The following is a 16,395-nucleotide window of genomic DNA, read 5'->3' as shown; positions in this document are numbered from 1 at the left end:
TCCTCAAATGCTTAGCCCTTGCTCTAATCTACTGTTGTGTTCTTGTCCGGTAGAATTCAGTAAGGCCTGAGTCTCATTTGGACCTCAGATTTCCCCAGGCCTGCTAAGGGCTAGGAATTCCCCATTCCCTCACCCCGCATGGCAGCAGGGGAGAGATCGCTCTGAAATACGAGTCAGTGAAAATGGGATCTAAGGTTAGGACCTCCAGCCTTAAAGCAGAGACTGTACAAGCAGAGAAGCAGCATGGATTAGTGGAAAGAGCAAGGGCTTGGGAGTCAGAGGTCCCACTTGTCGTTGTGGGACCTTGGGCAAGCCGCTTAATTTCTCTGTGCCTCAGTTCCCTCATCTGTAAAATGGGGATTAAGACTGTGAGCCCCAGGTGGGACAACCTGATTACCTTTTATCTACTCCTTTGCTTAGAACAGTGCTTTGCACATAGTAAGCGCTTAACAAATACCATAATAATAATAATTATTATTATTATCTAGAGTTGTTGGGTTTGTCTTTTTTCATGCCAAAAATAATGGTGGCATTCGTTAAGCGCTTACTATGTGTCAAGCACTGTTCTAAGCGCTGGAATAGATACAAGGTAATCAGGTTGGACACAATGCCCATCTCACATGGGGCTCACAGTCTTAATCCCCATTTTACAGGAGAGGTAACTGAGGCCCAGAGAAATGAAGTCACTTGCCCAAGGCCCCGCGACAGACAAGTGGCGGAGTTGGGGTTAGAACCCATGACCTTCTGACTCCTAGGCCCATGCTCTAGCCACTACACCATGTTGCTTCTCTATAATAGCTTTTTATCATCTCAGCACACCTAGGAGGCAGGTGGAACGGGTGTCAGAATCCCCATTTTTCATGGAACTACAATAAGGCACCAAGCTGTTGAATCGATGTTTTGGGAGGAAAGGGCATCCAAGAGAACCAGGCAATCAGCCCAGCACAAATTAGCCGGGCTTTTCCCGAAAACAGAAAGGAGAAGTGAATAGTGTTCAAAAGAAAACAGGGTTGCTTCACTTGGGAAGTGTGTCATCATCAGAAAATCCAAAATGGTGAATTTCATAGGGAAAATCTGCAAGTTCCGTTCTGGAATCCAACAGCTTGGTCTAGTCGATAGAGCACAGGCCTGGGAGTTAAAAGGACCTGGGTTCCAATCCCTGCTCCACCGCTTATCTGCTGTGCAACCTTGGGCAAGTCACTTTACTTCTCTGTGCCTCAGTTACCTCATCAGTAAAATGGGGATTAAGACTGTGAGACCCGTGTGGAACATGGGCTGGGTCCCACCTGATTATCTTGTATCTAACCCAGCGCTTAGTACAGTGCCTGGCACATAGTAAGCGCTTTACAAATACCACTAAAGGAAAAAAAGGAACACAAAAACCTGAAACAAAACACCACAATCCATAATTCTGCCCAGGAAGTCAGTCTGAAAGGTGGCAGATCATTTTTCTTGGTAATGCTCAGCTAAGGGGAAAAAGGCAACTTTTTATGTGTCTTTCCTAATCACCGATCGCTTCTGCAAAGTCAGACTTACCATAGGCCACTCTCATCCTTCCCATGGGCCTCATAAGCCCATTGCATAAGAACGTAACTGCAAGGTTCAGAACCCAGGGTAACTGTCCGAACAAGTACATTCTCGGTTAAGCCTTCTCTCCTCTCAGCAGGGCATCACTTCTTGGAAACCAAACCTTTGTCTTTATTTTCTGTTTCTAGCTCTCAAATTATCTCCCAATTCTTTTTTGGAGTTCATCAAATATAGGGGGCTTAGGGAGGTTTGGACATTAGTGGGGCTTTTGGGGGGGTCCAAAGAGACAGCAGCTTCACATAATCAATCGTGTTTTTTGAGTACTTACTGGGTGCAGAAGACTGTATTAAGCACTTGGGAGAGTAAAATACAACAGAGTTGGTAGACACGTTCCCTGCCCACAGCGAGCTTACGATCTAGAGGGGATTGTAATTGACAACTAATGCCAACTTGGGTCACCTTGAAATATCAGGGAGAGGCGAGGCTATAATCTGAGGTAGAAGACGTCAATCGGCTCAGCATTATTCTCCCATTTGGGCTGGAGATTGGTTCTTCTACCGCCTCTGGACTCTTCCATCGTCCAGCTTTATGCCTAGAGGAGGCGAGAAGAGCCTCTCCTTTTCTTCCTCACACACACCACCCCCCCATTCCCAGGAAGTGATGCTTCCAGCTCCAGGCCGGAGCCGACGGTGGACCAGTCATCCGGAGACATCTGGTTAAAGTAACGGAGATGGTCAGACTTGCTTTCAGGGAATTCAGGGTTGGCGGCGTTCACTCACACCAGCCCTCCCTTATTCAATCGTATTTCATTCAATTGTATTTATTGAGCACTTACTGTATGCACAGCACTGTACTAAGCACGCTATGGCTAAGCACAAGGCTGTAGGAGGTAAACCTGGGAAACAGGGATGACACTTCTTTCCACAGTGCCAACTTCATTCCCCGCAGCGCCACTTTCCTCCCCTCCTTCCGTGACTGGAAGAAGGGAGAGAGAATAAAGCTTATTGTTTTACTGCAAATACATCTTCTGGGGACGTGTGGGGAGGGATATTTTTGCCCTTGTTTGCAAGGCTGATATAAATCAATGTATTATAACATAGAGGAGTAGCGTGGCCGGGTGAAGTGAGCGCAGGCCTGGGAGTCCGAGGACCTGGGTTCTAATCCTGGTTCTGCCACCTGCTGGCCTGTGACCTTAAGCACGTCAATTCACAGCTCTGGGCCTCAGTTTCCTCATCTATAAAATGGGGAATTGATAGCTGGTCTCTCTCCTAGTGAGATGGTGAACCCAATGAGGGACAGGGAATGCATCTGACCTGATTATCTCATATTATAATGATGACGATAACAATAACAATAATAATTGTAGCATTTAAGCGTTCACTACGTGCCAAGCACTGTATTAAGTGCTGGGGTAGATGTAAGATATGCAGGTCACACATAGGGCTCACAGTCTAAGTAGGAGGGAGAACAGGCATTGAATCCCCACTTTTACAGTTGAGGTAACTGAGGCACAGAGAAGTTAAGTGACTTGCCCAAGGTCACACAGCAGACAAGTGGTATATCTGGGATTAGAACCCGGGTCCTCTGACACCCAGGCCCATGCTTTTTCCTCTAGGGCACATTCTTTCTCTAAGCTTCTCTAAAAGGAAGTCCCACCAGCATGGCGTAGTGGGGCTAGATCATGGGCCCGGGAGTCAGAAGGTGATGGGTTCTATTCCCGGCCCTGCCACTTGTCTGCCTGGGCAAGTTCCTTCACTTCTCTGGGCCTCAGTTACCTCATCTGTAAAATGGGGATTGAGACAGTGACAGGGACAGGGACTGTGTCCAACCCAATTTTCTAGTATCCACCCCAGCGCTTAGTACAGTGCCTGGCACATAGTAAGTGCTTAATAAATACCATTATCATTATTATTAAACATCTCTCTAAAGCTCAGTCATTTAAGTAATTTAGCCTGAGAGATTCTTATGACGTCAAATAGTACGTGGGCATCTTTATTGCACCTTTCCAGTAAAAAACCCACAAAACCCCTCACTGCATTATTTAATTCATCTTTTTAACTGTCTAGTGAGATGGGTAGGAGGCAGGAATTGTTTTAACCATTATATCATGGGGGAATTGTAGCCTTCAGAGCTACGTAACTCTCCCAAACGCACAGAGCTGTTCGGGTCAGGGCAGGATTCGAATCCAATGCTCTTGCTTTCTGACAACTCAGGGCCCCCCTGTGCTGCGCCCCTGTGGCATACCAATCAATGGGGGGGTTACCAAATGAGTGGAAAGATCCCACAGGGGTCCCTCAGACCCATGTAGCACCGTGCCTGGCACATAGTAAGCGTTTAACAAATACCATCATTATTTACTTATTATTATTATGTGGCTTTCATTGAAATGACCTAGCAAATTGCCTATAAGCACAGAGGATACCTTTCTTTCAAAAAATCTTCAAATTCTTTGCAGTTCTTCCGGCCATCGTTCAGGTGCTGAATGATGCAATCATAGCCTGTCGTGCTCAGCAAGTCTGAACTCTGCAAGGAAAACAAAATAACACTGAGGGAGGAGCGGGTGGATGGAAGGAAGGAGAAGGAAAGAAGGAAAGAAGGGGGTGGGGGGGCGGACAGAAGAGGGAGGGAGAGAAAGGGAGGGAAAAAGCCTGAAACTAAGGCAGAAACTGGGAGAAGGAGGAAGCAGAGGGAGGAAGTTTCCAAAACCCTTATCTTCCAGGGCAAGAAATGATCAAGAAAAATAGAGGAAGTAGACACAAGCACAGCCACAGAAAGGATTTCAAAATTGTGAAGCTGACCAGGCTTGAGGGGAAGAGGCAGAGAGTGGAATGGGGAGTCCACACTCGTAAAGTACCCAGAGAGCTGAGGGGAAGTCTTAAAAGATTGGTTTTAAAGTCCAACTGAACGTTCCCATACCACTTCGTGTAGCTACTAGTTCCTTATTCCCTTGCAACCGGATTCATTTACAATTTAGAATAGACTGCCGTTTCAATGGGGGTCCATTCCTACACCGTGACTCAAACTCCGTTATAATAATAATATACGTGCACCTGCTCGTGAAAATACATGTAAAAAAGCCAGTGGCCATGAGAGACTTAACTTTCATAATATAAGGCTAAATTAAAATGAAATAAGCACTAAAGATTTGCAAATACCAAAGAGGAGTCATACACGAATGACTTGGGGAAAAAAATCGACGAATGAAAAGGTTTTCAAAATAATAAACTCAGAAGAGGAACTTGGGAGCAAATGTGGACTCAACAGTGTGGTGCTTATTTCATTTTAATGGAGCCTTATATTATGACAATTACCTCTCTCAGAGGCAATGACTTATTTAAATGTATTTTCATGAGTGGGTGCATGCGTATTAGCATTATAACAGAGTTCGACTCAGGGTGTAGGAATGGATCCCCATTAAAATGGTAGTCAATGCACATAAAAACTTTTCTAATGACCGCTCTCTTAAAAACGTATCTGCCTGCATAAGAGGAGGCTGACTGAAACGGAAAATATGATGTGAAATCGCATGGGCCTCTCCATCAGAACTGGAAGAAAGAGGGATGAGGTTAGAGAGAGAACAATTCTTAGTCCTTGCTCTTTCAGATGGGAGAGGCAGAGGATTACCCCTATGGCCCCTGAATTGTCGGGAGGGCGCGTCTGCAGGATTCCCAAAGCAACTCCTGCACAATCGGTAATAACAGTAATGACAATAATTGTGTTATTTGTTAACACGTTCCTATGTGCTCAGCACTATTAAGTGCTGAGGTAAAAACAAAATAATCAGGTCAGACACATTCTAAGTGTTGGACAGTCAAAGTGGGAGGAAGAACAGGTATCAAATTTCGATTCTATAGATGAGCAACAGAGGCACAGAGAAGTGAAGTGACTCGCCAAAGGTCAGGCAGCAGGCAAGTGGCAGAGCCAGGATCAGAGGGTAGGTCCTCTGACACCGAGGCCTGTGCTCTAACCATTAGACCACACTGCTTCTAGCCATGGAGGGAGGGGAACTGGTTCTAGACTTGTAAGCTTGTCGTGCGCAGGGAATGTCTCTACCGACTCTCTTGTACTGCACTCTCCCAAGCGTACAGTGCTCTGCACACAGTAAGTGCTCAATAAATACGATTCATTGGCTGATGGACAACCTGCAGCCAAACAGTAGGCGTGAGAGCCTGTGAGCCCATTATTGGACAGGGATTGTCTCAATCTGTTGCCGAATTGTACTTTCCAAGTGCTTAGTACTTTGCCCTGCATATAGTAAGCGCTCAATAAATACTATTGAATGGATGAATAAAATGAATCTCATGGTGTCCCAAGGAAAGCCTGCTCTGTAGCCGAGGGTGATCGCGCAAGATGAATTTAGTCATCCTCCCGCCTCTGACACGCCTGTAACTCTGCAGATGGTTGTTTCCAACTCGGTGAAATCACGAGCCAAAACCCAGAGACCTTCAAATCTTCAGTCTAACACTTTTTTAAAAAAGAAAATGGTATTTGTTAAGTGCTTATCATGTTCCAAGCACTGGATGAGATACGATCTACGAATACTAGATACGAGATACATGGGACAGCCAATGTCCCACTTGGGGCTCACAGTCTTAATCTCCGTGATCAAGTCAGAACACTGCAAATGTTCAGTCTAACACTCTTTTTTTAAAAATGGTACTTGTGAAGGGCTTACTCTGCACCAGACACTGGACTAAGCACTGGGGTAGATAACAAGCTAAATCGGGTTGGACGCAGTCTATGTCCCACGTAGGGCTCACAGTCTTAATCCCCATTTTTACAGACTTGGTAACTGTGAAGTGAAGTGACTTCCCCAAGGTCACCCAGCAGACAAGTGGCGGAGCTGGGATGAGAACCCAGGTCCTTCTGCCACCCAAACCCGGGCTCTATCATACATTCATTGATTCAATCAGATGTATTGAGCGCTTACTGTGTGCAGAGCACTGTATGAAGCACTTGGGAAGTACAATTCGGCAACAGGTAGAGACAATCCCTACCTAACAACGGGCTCACAGTCTAGAAAAAAAAAATTTGGTATTTGTTAAGCACTTACTATGTGCCAAGCACTGCTCTAAGCATGGGTAGATAGAAGGTAAACAGGTTGACCCACGTGGGGCTCATGGTTCTAATCCCCATTTACAGATGAGGTAACTGAGGCACAGAGAAGTAAAGTGACTTGCCCAAGGTCACAGAGCAAGCCATTGGAAGAAATGGAGTTGGAACTCAGGTCCTCTGACTCCCAGGCCTGTGCTCTTTCCGCTAAGTCACACTGCTTCCCCCAAGTACATTAGAATAGACTTGGTAGACACAATCTTTGCCCACGAGAAGCTTACACTCTAGAGAGGGAGAAAGACATTGTTTTGAGTGGCTCTGCCACATGTCTGCTGTGTGACCTTGGGCATGTCACTTCACCTCTCTGGGCCTCAGTTCCCCTATCTGTAAAACGGGGATTAAGACTCTGGGACAGAGACTGTGCCCAATACGATTATCTTTATTTCTACCCCAGAGCTTAGAACAGTGCCTGACACCTAGTAAGTGCTTAACATATACCATAATTATTGTTACTATTTGGAGGAAGCTGATCCCCATTGTCCCCCCAGGGAGTAGTCACCTAGGAGGGCAGCTCCAAACCACCCACGGGGCATCACTCCAGCCTCTGAGACGAGCCAGCGAAAACAAGCGATACTCACTGGAGTTTCCACGTTAAAACTGAAATCACTTCTTCAACGTAAAAGCCTGATAAATGCCCCGGGGTCTGCTAATCACAGGAGTACACTGAAACCTGCACAGGTTTTGTTGGGGATGAAATGGAGGGAGGCAAGACAAGGAATAGATTTCCTAGATTACCTAGAGAGCGTACCCTGGAAGGATTAGGATTTAGAAACTGCATGGCCTAGAGGGAAGAGCAGAGGCCTGGGAGTCAAGAGGACTTGGGTTCTAATCCCGGCTCCACCACTTGTCAGCCAGGTAATTGTAGGCACTGGGAGAAGAGAGAAACAGACTGGTCTAGTGGAAAGAGCATGGGCCTGGGAGTCAGAGGACCAGGGTTCTAATTCTGGCTCTGCCACTTGCCTGCTGGGTGATCTTGAGCAAGTCACTACACTCCTCATGTGTAAAATGAAGATTAAGACCATGAGCCCCATGCAGGACATGGACCCTGTCTAACCTGATTTGTCTGTATCTACCTCAGCGCTTAGTACAGAGGCTGACACATAGTAAGCACATAGTAGAGCAGCATGGCTTAGTGGAAAGAGCCCAGGCTTGGGAGTCCCAGGTCATGGGTTCTAATCCCGGCTCCGCCACTGTGTGACTTCAGGCAAGTCACTTCACTTCTCTGCGCCTCTCATCTGTAAAATGGGGATGAAGACTGTGAGCCCCACGTGGGACAATCTGATGACCTTGTATCTACCCCAGCACTTAGAACAGTGCTTGGCACATAGTAAGCACTTAAACACCATCATCATCATCACTTAAATACCATTAAAAAGAATAGAGTCCCCTAGCCCCAGCTGAGCCTCTGGTTGTTCAAGACAGACACGATGTGTGTTGTTGGGAACCGGAGTGGGGCACGAATGCTGAAACCGCTCCACTTGTCTGCTGTCTGGCGTTGGGCAAGGCATTTCAGTTTTCTATGCCTCAGTTACCTCAGCTGTAAAAGGGGAATTAAGACCGTGAGCCCCTTGTGGGACACGGCCTGTGTCCAACAGAGTTAACATATATATCTACTCAGCACTTAGTACAGTGCTGGCACATAGTAAGTGCTTAAAAATACCACTAAAAAACAACCAAAAAAAAAAAAAAAAAACCAGAAGGAAGCTAAGCAACTCTACCTGGAATGACTGTGATTCAAGACAGGAAGCAGACCTGGCATGAAATCTCCATGTGACCGACAACTGCTCTCCTATATCTGTAACTTAATTGTACTGATGTCTGTCTCCCCTCCTCTAAACTGTAGGCTCATTGTGGGCCAGGAATGTGTCTGTTTATTGTTGTATTCTACTTTCCCAAGTGCTTAGTACAGTGCTCTGTTCACAGTAAGTGCTCGATAAATACAACTGAATGAATGAATGAATGAGAACAGACGGGGCAGAAGTGTTGGCTGCCACATGTGGCCAAGTAGAGCAGGTCAAGCAGCATGGCTTAGTGGCTAGACCACAGGCCTGGAAGTCAGAAGGAACTGGGTTCTAATCCTGACTCCTCGATGTGTCTGCAGTGTGACCTTGGGCAAGTCACCTCACTTCTCGGGGCCTCAATTCCCTCATCTGTAAAATTCATTCATTCAATAGTATTTATTGAGCGCTTACTATGTGCAGAGCACTGCACTAAGCGCTTGGAATGTACAAATCGGTAACAGATAGAGACAGTCCCTGCCCTTTGACGAGCTTACAGTCTAATCGGGGGAGACAGACAAAAACAATAGCAATAAATAGAATCAAGGGGATGAACATCTCATTAAAACAATAGCAAATAAATAGAATCAAGGTGATGTACATCTCATTAACAAAATAATAGAATCAAGGTGATGTACATCTCATTAACAAAATAAATAGGGTAATGAAAATATATACAGTTGAGTGGATGAGTACAGTGCTGAGGGGAGGGGAAGGGAGAGGGGGAGGAGCAGAGGGAAAGGGGGAAAAGAGGCTTAGCTGAGGGGAGGTGAAGGGGGGGTAGAGGGGGAGCAGAGGGAGCAGAGGGAAAAGGGGGAGCTCAGTCTGGGAAGGCCTCTTGGAGGAGGTGAGCTCTAAGTAGAGTTTTGAAGAGGGGAAGAGAATTAGTTTGGCGGAGGTGAGCAGGGAGGGCATTCCAGGACCGCGGGAGGACGTGGCCCAGGGGTCGACGGCGGGATAGGCGAGAACGGGGGACGGTGAGGAGGTGGGTGGCAGAGGAGCAGAGCGTGTGGGGTGGGCAGTGGAAAGAGAGAAGGGAGGAGAGGTAGAGGGGGCAAGGTGATGGACAGCCTTGAAGCCTAGAGTGAGAGGTTTTTGTTTCGTGCGGAGGTTGATAGGCGGCCACTGGAGGCTTTTAAGAAGGGGAGTGACAGGCCCAGACCGTTTCTGCAGGAAGATGAGCCGCGCAGCGGAGTGAAGAATAGACTGGAGAGGGGAGAGAGAGGAGGAAGGGAGATCAGAGAGAAGGCTGACACAATAATCCAGCCGGGATATTATGAGAGCCTGTAACAGTAAGATAGCCGTTTGGGTGGAGAGGAAAGGGCGCATCTTGGCGATATTATAAAGGTGAGACCGGCAGGTTTTGGTGACGGATTGGATGTGTGGGGTGAATGAGAGAGCCGAGTCAAAGATGACACTGAGGTTGCGGGCCTGAGAGATGGGAAGGATGGTCGTACCATCCACAGTGATAAGGAAGTCAGAAAGAGGACAGGGCTTGGGAGGGAAAATGAGGAGCTCAGTTTTGACCATGTTAAGTTTTAGGTGGCGGGCAGACATCCAGGTAGAGACATCTTGGAGGCAGGAGGAGATACGAGCCTGAAGGGAGGGGGAGAGGACAGGGGAGGAGAGGTAGATCTGTGTGTCATTTGCATAGAGATGATAGTTGAAGCTGTGAGAGCTAATGAGTTCACCAAGGGAGTGAGTTTGGATGGAGAACAGAAGAGGGCCAAGAACTGACCCTTGAGGAACCCCAACAGTTAGAGGATGGGAGGGGGAGGAGGAGCCTGCGAAGGAGACCGAGAATGAACGGCCAGAGAGATAAGAGGAGAACCGGGAGAGGACGGAGTCCGTGAAGCCAAGGTGAGATAAGGTGTGGAGGAGGAGGGGATGGTCAACAAACAGTGTCAAAGGCAGCTGGGAGGTCAAGGAGGATTAGGATAGAGTAGGAGCCATTGGATTTGGCAAGTAGGAGGTCATGGGTGACCTTAGAGAGAGCAGTCTCGGTAGAGCGGAGGGGACAGAAGCCAGATTGGAGGGGGTCCAGGAGAGAATGGGAGTTAAGGAATTCTAGGCAGCGAGTGTAGACGACTTGTTCTAGGAGCTTGGAAAGGAAGGGTAGTAGGGAGATAGAGCGATAACTGGAAGGGGAAGTGGGGTCGAGAGAGGGTGTTTTTAGGATGGGGGAGACATGGGCATGTTTGAAGGCAGAGGGGAAGAAGCCATTGGAGAGTGAGTGGTTAAAGATAGAAGTTAAGGAGGGGAAGAGGGAAGGGGCAATGGTTTTTATAAGGTGAGCGGGAATGGGGTCTGAGGCACAGGTGGAGGGGGTGGCACTTGCGAGGATGGAGGAGATCTCTGAGGATACTGCAGGGAAGAATGAGAAAGTAGGAGAGAGGGATGGGTGGGGGGAGGCAAGAGGGGGAGGGGTGACTTTGGGGAGCTCAGACCTGATTGTGGATTAAGGAGGATTAATTAATTACTTAATTAACTAATTAATTAATGAGTATTAAGAGTGGGAATCCCATGTGGGACAGATACTGTGTCCAACCTGATTAACTTGTATCTACCCCAGTGCTTATTGAAGTGACTGGCACATAGTAAGCACGTAAATGCCAATTTAAAAAAAAAGTTTGAGCAAAAAGTCTTTCCCACTTGGTGACTGGGTAACCCAGGCTCTGCCTCTTCTTAGTGAATAACAATAACAATAATGATAATAATAATGGCATTTGATAAGCACTTATTATGTGCCGGGCACTGTCCTAGACGCTGGGGTGGATACAAGAAAATCAGATTGGACACAGTCCCTATCCCACATTGGGGTTCACATTCTCAATCCCCATTTTACAGATGAGGTCACTGAGGCCTAGAGAAATGAAGTGACTTGCCCAAGGTGACGCAGCAGACAAGAAGGCCATGACCTTCTGATTCCCAGGCCCTGTGCTCTATCCACTAGACCACACTGTTTCCCTAACTACCCCGGCTGAGGCAACAGGCAGCCTGGGATCCATTGCAGGAGACGTGTGAACCCGGTAGCTTGATTGACTCACTCTCTGAAGCCAACCACGAGAAGCAGCGTGGCTTAGTGGAAAGAGCCCGGGCTTGGGTGGCAGAGGTCATGACTTCTAATCCCGGCTCTGTCAGCTGTGGGACTTTGGGCAAGTCACTTAACTTCTCTGTGCCTCAGTCACCTCATCTGTAAAACGGGGATGAAGACTGTGAGCCCATGTGGGACAACCTGATGACCTTGTATCTCCCCCAGTGCTTAGAAGAGTGCTTGGCACACAGTAAGCACTTAACAAATACCATCATCATCAATCACGAGAGGAATCAAGAAGCCTGGGGTTGGCTAGGCTTCACCTGAGCACTTGAGGGCGGAGGGGTTGGAGGGCGGGGGTACCACATGGTATCTGCCGTCGGTGTGACTGAGGTGGAACGGTTTTGGATGGCCTCCTCGACAGCTGGGGAGGCGGCCACCCAGGTTGGATGATGAAAGAAGTAGAGTTAGCTCAGGAGGCAAGTTAGACCGTGACCTTGTTGTGGGCAGGGAATAATAATAATCATAATAATAATGATGGTATTTGTTAAGCACTTACTATGTGCCAAGCCCTGTTCTAAGCACTGGGAGAGATTCAAGGTTATCAAGTTGTCCCAGGTGGGGCTCACAGTCTTCACCCCCATTTTACAGATGAGATAACTGAGGCACAGAGAAGTTAAGTGATTTGCCCCACGTCACACACCTGACAAGTGGCGGAGCCAGGAGTAGAACCTACGACCTCTGACCCCCAAACCCATGCTCTTTCCACTGCGCCTCGCTGCTTCTGACAGGGAATATGTCTGTTATTTATTATATTGTACCGTCCCACGCGCTTAGTACGGTGCTTTGCACCCAGTAAGCGCGCAATAATTATGACTGAATGGATGAATGAGATAGAGACATTATGTGGGTGTGGATATGGTCCCGTCAGCAATCTGCCCCATGAGGTGCTCGCTCTCTCTCCCTCCCCAACTGGCTCACCATCTGGAGACCCCCACCCTCTGGAGGTCTCACTGGCTGCCCTACTTTAAGCAACCCCCTCCGCCTCCTGCAACATACGGTCACCTCTCTTCACAGGCTGCCCCTATCATGACTTAACCTAATCACTTCCTCTTTCCTCCCTTCCCCCTCCAGCCCAAAAGTCCAGGGTTTTCTTCCGGTTCCCTCAACAGTCTGACCCACTAGCCTCCTCACCAGGCAGAGTTCTGCTTCCTCTCCCACACCCCCACAGAGCTCCAGCCTATTCGTCGTGCCTGAGCCGAGCTCCGAGTTCAAATATTGCTTTGCTTCCCCAAGGATCGTCACGGCTTGGTTTCTTTTTCCCCTTGGCCATTCTGCTCTCTCTCTCCTGCCTCGCACTCAAGAAGGCAAGAGAACCATAGATCCAGGAGAAACGCAAAGGGAGATGGGAAGCAGCTTGGCCTAGTGGGTAGAGCCTGGGCCGGGGAGTCAGAAGGACTTGGGTTCTAATCCCAGCTTCGCCACTTCTCGGCCGTGTCATTCAGGGCAAGTCACTTCACTTCTCTGTACCCCAGTTACCGCATCTATAAGAAGGGATTAAATACCTGTTGTCCCTCCTGCTTAGACTGTGAGTCCTCGTGGGACAGGGACTGTGTCCAACCTGATTAGCATGTATGTACCCTTGCGCTTAGTACAGTGCCCGGCACCTAGTAAACACTTAACAAATACCATTTAAAAAACAAAAAACAGTAGGCTTCGCTGGGTTCCAATCAAGGCCCTTGGATCACAGCTTGGATTGGGACACAGTCTAAGTAGGAGGGAGAACAGATATTTCTTTAATCCCCATTTTACAGGTAAGGAAACTGAGGCACAGAGAAGTTAAGGGACTTGCCCAAAGTCACAGAGCAAGCAATTGACAGAGCTGGGATTAGAGCCTAGGTCCTCTGACTCCCAGGCCCATGCTCTATCCGCTAAGCCACACTGCTTCCCCTGTTCAGTATCTCCGAAGGAAATTCCCCAGCCTTGACACACAAGACTCTCAGTTAGTACTTCTTTGTGTCTAAGCAAAATCCCTCTCACTCTAATGGCCACTCATTTTCTCTTATGCTTTTAGTGAAATTTGGAGAACAGCTGCTCACTCCCTTGCATAATATATCCCATTTGCCCTGAACACCACTATTCTCCCCTCAGCCTTCTCTTTCCTAATTTCCCAAACCCCAATTTCTTTAGCTTCTCTCCCACCTAAGCCTCATTTCCCATTTTTCAGGCATTTTTGCTGCTTCTTCCTGATCCTCTCAGAGTTGGCCAATCAATCGATAGCATCTGTAGAGCACTTTAGCTGTGCAGAACATTGTACAAAGAGTTTGGGAGGGTACAATAGCATTAGCAGACATGATCCGTGCATTCAAGGAGTTTATAGTTGGGGAGACAAAAACTAAAATAAATTACAAGGTGGAGGGACAAAACAGAGTTTAAAGATATGTACGTAAGTGCTTCGGGCAGAAGGGTGGCGAATACCCAAATGCTTAGGTGACATGGAAGTTCTGAGGTGTCAGTAATAGGGTGGGGACATGAGAGATGAATCTGGGAGGGCTTCCTGAAAATGTGATTTCAGAAGAGCTTTGAAGATGGGGATCACAGCAGATGTGAAGAGAGAGGGATTTCTGGGCAGGAAGGAAGGAGTTGAGCAAGAGGTCAAGGTCAAGAAAGATGAGAATGAGGCCCAGAGAGTAAGGTGGCTTGGGAGAGAGATAATTGCTCTCCGCCACTTCAAAGCCTTATTGAAGGCACATCTCCTCCAGGAATTCTTCCCTGACTGAGCCCTCCTCTCTTCTCCCACTCCCTTCTGCGCCGCCCATAATTGTTCCTTCATTCATCCTCTCTCCCTTCCCCACAGCACATATGTTTATAGGCTTTCCCAGATTAAGCCCCCCTTTTCCTCTGCTCCCACTCCCCTTCCCATCACCCCAACTCGCTCCCTTTGCTCTACCTCCCTCGCCGCCCCACAGCCCTTGTGGCTTTATGTACATATTTATAATTATAATTCTATTTATTTTTGATTAATGATGTGTATATCTATAATTCTATTCATTTATAATGATGCTACTGATGTCTGTTTACTTGGTTTGCTGTCTGTCTCCCTCCCCTTCTAGACTGTGAGCCCGTTGTGGGCAGAGATTGTCGCTATTTGTTGCTGAACTGCACTTCCCAGGTGCTTAGTACAGTGCTCTGCACACAGTAAGCGCAATTGAATGAATGAGTGAATCTGTATATATCTCTAATTTGTTTATTTATATTAATGTCTAGACTCTGAGCTCATTGTGGACAGGGAATGTGTTTGATGTTATATTTTACTCTCCCAAGTGCTTAGTACAGTGCTCTGCACACAGTAAGTGCTCAATACAAATGAATGAATGAATGAATCTGTATAAATCTGTAATTTATTTATTTATATTAACATCTGTCTACCCCTCTGGACTCCGAGCTCGTTGTGGACAGGGAATGTGATGTTATATTGTACTCTCCTAAGTGTTTAGTACAGTGCTCTGCACTTACTAAGCCCTCAATAAATACGATTACTAGTAATAATAATAAATTGTGAAAACTGGGCTGTAGTGGGAGAAAAGGGATGATAAACGGAGGAGAGAGAGCTGATGAAGTGTCTTGAAGACAATGGTCAGAAGTTTCTGTTTCACGTGGAGAGGAATGGGAAACCACTGGAGGATTTAGAGGAGTTGAGAGATGTACACAGAGTTGGGAGAGGAACACAGATGCACTCAGAGATGTACACAGATGTACATGATGTCCATTTTGTCACATGTTTGAGAAAAATGGTCTGGGCAGCAAAGTGAAGTACTGCCTGGAACCACTGGAGGTATGGAGCTCTCAAATCTGCTTCCAGTTCTTTCTTAACCATAATAATATATAACTATGGTATTTGTTAAGGGCTTTCTGTGTGCCAGACACTTTACTAAGCCCTGGGGTGGATACGAGCAAATCAGGTTAGACAAGATCCTGTCCCACTTGGGGCTCACAGTCTCAATCCCCATTTCACAGATGAGGGAACTGAGGCACAGAAGTGAATTGACACCGAGAAGTGAATCGACTTGCCCAAGGTCACACAGACAAGTGGTGGAGCCGGAATTAGAACCCACAACCTTCTGACTCCCAGGCCCAGGCTCTATGCACTATGCCATGCTGCTTCTCAAGCTTGGCCCCGGTCGTGAAGAATCAATCAATCGATGATATTTATTGAGCGCTTACCATGTGCAGAGGGCTATACTAAACGCTTGGCAGAGTACAATCTAATAGAGTCGGTAGTCACTTTCCTGCCCACCATGAGCTTACAGCCTAGAGGAAGAGAAGATTTCCCCAAAATTCCCAGAAGTTATTCTCCTATTTATTCCCCGCTGGACGCAATGAGTTCCACCCAACATCCCTGAGCTGTTCAGACTGAAGATATCGCCCACAACGCAGGCATGGGAAATCGTGGAGGGAACCTCCTGAACACTCCTTCTCCGATCAATCAACCGCATTCATTGAGAGCTTACTGTGTGTGGAGCATTCTCCTAAGCGCTTGGGAGAGTACTATATAGCAGAGTTAGTAGTCACGTTCCCTGCCCACCATGAGCCTCCAGTCTAGAGGGGGCCATTCATTCATTCAATAGTATTTATTGAGCGCTTACTATGTGCAGAGCACTGTACAAAGAGCTTGGAATGTACAAATCGGTAACAGAGACAGTCTCTGCCCTTTGACAGGCTTACAGTCTAATCGGGGGAGACAGACAGACAAGAACAAAAGCAATAAATAGAATCAAGGGGATGAACATCTCATTAAAACAATAGCAAATAAATAGAATCAAGGCGATGTACATTTCATTAACAAAATAAATAGGGTAATGAAAATATATACAGTTGAGCAAACGAGTACAGTGCTGAGGGGATGGCCATGCCATGCCAGAGGAACAGAGATTGCACTTCACA

General features: G+C 47.2%; 1 protein-coding gene across 1 annotated transcript in view; it reads right to left on the bottom strand.

Annotated features, from left to right (window-relative positions):
- PSTPIP2 (proline-serine-threonine phosphatase interacting protein 2) overlaps positions 1 to 16,395 on the bottom strand; it is an 87,923-nt gene that overhangs the window by 38,504 nt on the left and 33,024 nt on the right. The window contains exon 2 of the mRNA XM_029059376.2: positions 3,950 to 4,050. Within this exon, the coding sequence (XP_028915209.1) occupies positions 3,950 to 4,050 (101 nt within the window). The remainder of the gene's footprint in view (positions 1 to 3,949; positions 4,051 to 16,395) is intronic.

Source organism: Ornithorhynchus anatinus, chromosome 3 (assembly GCF_004115215.2).
Source record: "Ornithorhynchus anatinus isolate Pmale09 chromosome 3, mOrnAna1.pri.v4, whole genome shotgun sequence".
Taxonomy (NCBI): Eukaryota; Metazoa; Chordata; class Mammalia; order Monotremata; family Ornithorhynchidae; genus Ornithorhynchus; species Ornithorhynchus anatinus.
Note: the sequence above shows the minus strand (reverse complement) of the source record. Positions and strands in the feature narration are given on the sequence as shown.